We start from the raw sequence: 6,000 nt of genomic DNA, 5'->3' as shown, positions 1-6,000 counted from the left end.
AAAGGCATCATTTATTTAAAAATATAATAAATATTTGTATAAAAATAAATAAACATCCCAGCAGGGATCAGAGCCCACCAACAGAGAGCTCTGTTGGTGGGTAGAAAGGGGGGAATCACTTGTGTGCTGAATTGTATGGTTCTGCAGAGAGCCCTTAAAAAGCTGCAGTGGCTTAATTTGTTAAACATGGCCTGGTCAATAGGGGGTTTAAGCCCGTGGTCCATCAGTGGTTAATCCAGGATTAAACCTTATCCCAATCAGTAGCTGATACTCCCTTTCCCAAGAGGAATCTTTACCGTTCCTCTAATAGATCACAATGTTCTCCCCAGAAACTTTTCCCAGCCGGGTGGCATGAAAAAGTGGCCAGGTGGGGCACAATGGGGGAATGCAGGGCTGGTGCAACTCTGCTTACAGGATAGGAGAATGAGGAGGTGAGCTGATGACAGCCGGGTGCTCCCCAAAATTAGCCAGGTGGAGCACCAGCTAAAAAAATACTGAATCATCAAGGGGGTCTGTACGGCTGATATTGTGGTGAAACCCCTCCCACAGTGTGTGATGTCATGACGAAGGTCCTGACAGTTTGCTGTCTGTGAACCTCATTACATTGGCCTCGATTCATAAAAGGCTTTGTGGTACAAAAATCTGGGAGGGAAAATACCGCATTCTGTATTTTAGACTTCTGTGTGCTAATTCATAAACAGTTTTCACAGGTGCGGTAGAAATTGCGGTATTTTCCCGAAGCCCAGCTATAAGTAACATGAGGATGTAGCTGGCTGAGTTGATACAGGATTTGTTACATTTGGCTGTTCTTTTGCACAGCCAAAGAGACAGCATTACAATAAAAGAGGCATCCCAGCTTCAGTTTAGATGTGCATGTTTAGTTTTACTGCCTCTCCTTGCCCTGAATCTGTTCTGAATCTGTCTATTAGTCTCTCTTAACATTTTATTTAATTGCCATAGCTTAAATGAACTTTTAGGAGACGTCGCACATGCCCTGCTGTGAAGATAAGCAGCTAGTATAGAGAAAGCATCTATCAGGAACTGAAGAGGTTAAACACTACTGAAGGGCTGCAAGGGAAATTGTATTTGTTCCTTTCTCTCTGCTCACTACATGGGGGGTAGAAACTTTTGTTCCACCCAGGAAGCCTGGGCTTCCTATCAGCATTGGATCAGCAGGACCTGAAGCAGACAAGAGCTGTTTCTATTGGCTCTGCTCCTGTCAGTCACAGCTTATCCCCATCTGCTTGTGGCTTTCACAGTGTTACCGCTCTCCTATTACTCTCCTATCACCAGTCCAGAGCAGCCGGTAATTTTACGGCTTGTAAACGCATGTTCTAACTTTTATGATTGACATTTACTGACATATTTCCCACTCAAGTCGGTAATTTACCTCACTGCTCAGTAATTGTAGCTTTTCATGCGGTAACTGCTTTTATGAATTGGCACTTTCCTAAGTGCTCGGTAAAGTCAGCAGTTTTCAACGTTCTGCATGCAAATTTGCATAACCAATACAAGTAGATGGGGCTGTTTCCACTTGTCAGGAATTCTGTGCGGTCTGCTGTGCAGAAAAAATCTGCACGGCAGAGCCGTCAGAATTCGCATGCCGCACACAAATCGCCGCTAATGTGATGTAATAGGAAAACCGCAAGCATGTCTTGCGGTTTTCCCAGCATTTCCACGTGAAAACCCATGTCAATGCTTGCCGGCATTGACATGGTTAATATCGCATAGCGCAAACCGCGAGCAATTACGCGTGAAAATCCGCATGGAAACGCAAACAAATCCGCACCCGCATGCGGATTCGTTGTCGCGATTTTCACGTCAAACGCAACGCACAATTGGAAACGTACCTCAGTAACGAACATTCCATTCAGATCACCTGGCAGAACTTAAGATGTCACCACCACAAATTTCAGATTGTGAAATCTTTCCTCTCCTGATTTGCAATGAAAAAACTCTGACTAAAGGTATAAATTAATATTGTAAAAAAATAAGCAATTTTATTCATTATGTCATTACAGTTCTCTTAAACCAACCTTTGTATGCAATGTTTTCCACACAGAATCGCCTTCTATAACTTCTGCCACAGACCACCTCAAGGAGGACCGTGAACCAGAAGGAAACGGCCAAAAAACAATGATAAAAGCCAGAGGACCAAATCACGAGAGAGATGAGAACATCGATCCGAGATCATGTGGTATGGCACAATTCTACAGGACCTCAAGAACAATGGAGGCCTTCTATATTTGGAGATAGCAGGAGGAGTCATTTCTCTCGTGTTGATACTAGGATCTCTGACAGGATGCCTCTTTGGGTAAATCAATCAGTTTCCACAACCTCCATTACAGTAGCAGCTGAACTTTCCACCTAAAATACTTTAGAATCCAAGTAGAATGTGCATTTCATCTCTCAATTACAGGGTAGGTGTCCTCTCCTATACAATATTGGATTTAATACCCACATTCAGTATAGTTCCCACATCCTAAAATTTGCTTTTAGTGTGTATATTGGTGGGCAGGCATTACAGGCCGACCAGCATTTATTCTGTATTCATTGCTTGGTGTGATTTGCCTCCTTAAAATCGAAGGCATTTGCAATAATTCAGCTTTAAGTGAATATCTGTGGTTACTGAATATGCAAATTATCTTTTTATGCCCTGGTAGCCAGGTTTGCATCCAGAACCCTTGGTGTATAGCATGCCTATAGCTTTAAGTTTTTCACAATGCCATATCAACCCCACATGTAGAAAGCCCGTTTCAGACTTTTGGTCCTCCTCAGTACATGGCAGGAATTGATATGTGGGGTTGATGTGGCTCTGTAAGGCCCCGTTCACACTTGCGTTTTGGCAAGTAAACGGACCGGATCCTGATCGGATCCTGATCGGATCAGGACCTGATCCTGATCAGCACCGTACTCCGGTCGTTTGTATCAGGCATGCATCAGGCTGCCATCCGGATCCGTGGGCAAAAAAATAGTGAAATTTAAATTTAAAAAATGTTGGGGTCAGCAGAAGGTGCACCTGGTGCACCTGTAGAATCAGGTTCCTCCGCTGTAGGCCTCACCTCCACCTCCGACATTCTGCCAAACAGCTCCAGCACGTCTGTCACTGCTGCTCCACTCCAGACATGCTTGGCCCATGTGTCCCCATCCGAAATGGCTGCTTGGATACGCATAGGAAGTGGGGTAGAACGTCAGGTTTTTGTAGGCAGTGGTGTTCTGTTGCTTCCATTTCCCATTGGTTTCTGTGTTCCGGATGGTGCTGTCAGGCTCAGGTCCGGCTCCGGGCCGGGTGCGTTGGCCGGAGATCCGGACCCAAAAAATAGCGCATGTTGGAAAAAGAGTCCGGATCCGGTCCGGCTCTGTACTGTACGGAACGGACAAGTGTGAACGTCCGCATAGACTTTGCATTGCTATGCGGAACGTACGTTCCGTTTGTACAGTATACGGTCCGGATCAGATCAGGAAAATCCGGACAGGAAACGCTAATGTGAACCGGGCCTCAAATGTAAAGTTTAGGCGTGCTATACACCAGGGATTCTGGATGCAAGCCTGGCTACAAGGGCATAAAGAGATTATTTTCATATACAGTAGAGGTGCATTGTGGGTAACCACTGATATTCACTTAAACCTGAAATATTGCAAGTACCTTATGTTTTGATAAAGCAAATCACACAAAGCATTGCTTTTTAGTAGGAGGGCTTTTCGGTCTTTTAGCCCCCTATACTTTACTGGTGGTTTGGGTCTTCTGAGCTGCTTAATTACTCTTCTATATTCATTCAAAAGATTGAGGCCTAGTTCTCAGTGCTCAGCTGAACTGTAGAATTATTCTGCATGCCAACTCACTGCCCATACAGAACCTGGAGGACAATTTAATCAGTGACTGCTTACTAAGCAGAAAGGTCAGTGCTATGAGTTTTTTTCTGGTTCTCATTAAAGTGAACCTTAATTTAAGTCAGGAAAAAAAAAAAAAAAAAAAAAGTTTTACTCACCTGGGCTTCTACCAGCAGTCCTGTGCCCTCGCTGCCACTTACTAATCCTCTGGTCCCCCGCTGCCAGCTAGTTTCGATTTTGCCAACAGGCCCATCAGGACCGGCCACGCGTAGCTTTTTCCGCATTCCCCAACTGCAATTAGCGATATTGCGAGCCGCAACGCGTACAAAAATACGCGTTGCTGCATATCTTTCGTTCGTAATGCGGCAACGTATTTTTGTACAAGTTCGGCCCGCAATAGCGCTAATTACAGTCGGGAATGCGGAAAAAGCTACGCGTGGCCAGTCCTGATGGGCCTGTTGGCAAAAACGAAACTAGCTGGCAGCGGGGGACCAGAGGATTAGTAAATGGCTGCGAGGCACAGGACTGCTGCAGAGGGGCTGTAGAAGACCCAGGTGAGTAAAAACTCATTTTTTTTCTGGCTTAAAGAGAACCCGAGGTGTGTTTAAAGAATGTTATCTGCATACAGAGGCTGGATCTTCCTATAACAGCCCAGCCTCTGTTGCTATCCCAAACCCCACTAAGGTCCCCTGCACTCTGCAATCCCTCATAAATCACAGCCGTGCTGTGAGGCTGTGTTTACATCTGTAGTGTCAGTCTCAGCTGCTCCCCCGCCTCCTGCATAGCTCTGGTCCCTGCCCCCGTCCTTCCCTCCAATCAGCAGGGAGGGAAGGGATGCAGGCGGGGACTGGAGTTCTGCAGGAGGCGGGGAGAGCAGCAGACTGACACTATAGAGATTAACACAGCCAGCTCTGACAAGCTGTTTGTCAGCAGCGTGGCTGTGATTTATGAGGGATTGCAGAGTGGCAATGGGGACCTTAGGGGGGTTTGGGATAGCACAGAGGCTGGGCTGTATAGGCAGATCCAGCCTCTGTATGCAGATAATATTCTTCAAACCACCTCGGGTTCTCTTTAAGTGTCTCTTTAAGATAGTTAAACAACTTCTCTTCTTTATCTAAACAGAATTAAATACTGCAAGCTAAGGAAGAACTTTAAAGATGCAGTCAAGTTAATGGAAGAAGACAGACTATATGGCAGGTCAATTACACAAATAGGTCGAGATGAACTCAATCCAGTGGAGGAAAATGAAAACAAGAGGACGACTGAAGCTGAAGGAACAGAGAAAAGTGCAGAGGAACCAGCAACTGCACAAGTAATTGAAGATGAACTCAATCCAGTGGAGGGCGGTGAAAGAAAGATGACTGAAGCTGAGAGAACAGAGGAAAGCACAGAGAAGCTAATGATGGCTATGTCTGTAGGTGCCACCATGTCAGTACCAAATGCCACTACTGTACTCCATGCACCATTCAAGATTTTCCATCGGCCAGCAACTGCACAAGTAATTAAAGGTGAACTCAATCCAGTGGATGGAAATGAAAACAAGAAGATGACTAAAGCTGAGAGGACAAAGAACAGTGCTGAGGAGCTAAATATGGCTACATCTGCAAGTGCCACCATGTCAGCACCAAATGCCACTACTGTACTCCATACACCATTCAAGATTTTTCATCCTCAGCCAGCAAGCAACATTTCTTCGGCAACTGCTCAGGTAAGCAAGCATGAACTCAATCCAGTGGAGGGAAATGAAAACAAGAAGATGACCAAAGCCGAAAGAACAGAGAAAAGTGCAGAGAAGCTTAAGATGGCTATGTCTGCAAGTGCCACCATGTCAGAACCGAGTGCCACTTCCGTACTCCATACACCATTTAAGATTTCCCATCCTCAGCCAGCAATTAGCACCTCTTCAGCAGGGAATTCTTCTGGCTTATCTTTAGCATCTAAAAAGAATGGTTCAACCAAGGTGTCCAGAAGCAAGCAGTCCATCAAAGTCAGATCATATAATAGATATTTAAAAAAGTTTCCCAGGATTGGTAACATCTCAAAAAAAACTCACACAGACTAGAACGTAATAGATTCCCCCCATCTTCAAGCATTAAAAGGAAAAAAAAAAAAAAAAAAAAAAACTTGCACCAGGCTAGCAACAACCCTCTACTGTCGCCCGAGAGATCA

At 45.0% G+C, this 6,000-nt stretch overlaps 2 protein-coding genes across 2 annotated transcripts in view; one reads left to right on the top strand and one right to left on the bottom strand.

Moving 5' to 3' along the window:
- The window catches only part of LOC137547000 (uncharacterized), a 12,257-nt gene extending 6,303 nt beyond the window's left edge, over positions 1 to 5,954 (top strand). Inside the window, exons 3-4 of the mRNA XM_068270101.1 lie at positions 2,063 to 2,314; positions 4,954 to 5,954. Of these exons, the coding sequence (XP_068126202.1) occupies positions 2,063 to 2,256 (194 nt within the window). The 3' untranslated portion in view covers positions 2,257 to 2,314; positions 4,954 to 5,954. The remainder of the gene's footprint in view (positions 1 to 2,062; positions 2,315 to 4,953) is intronic.
- Positions 1 to 6,000, bottom strand: part of LOC137546999 (tricarboxylate transport protein, mitochondrial-like) — a 70,340-nt gene that overhangs the window by 26,319 nt on the left and 38,021 nt on the right. The window lies entirely within an intron of this gene.

This window comes from Hyperolius riggenbachi, chromosome 2 (genome assembly GCF_040937935.1).
Source record: "Hyperolius riggenbachi isolate aHypRig1 chromosome 2, aHypRig1.pri, whole genome shotgun sequence".
In the NCBI taxonomy this organism is placed as follows: Eukaryota; Metazoa; Chordata; class Amphibia; order Anura; family Hyperoliidae; genus Hyperolius; species Hyperolius riggenbachi.
This window is presented reverse-complemented; position numbering and strand designations above follow the sequence as displayed.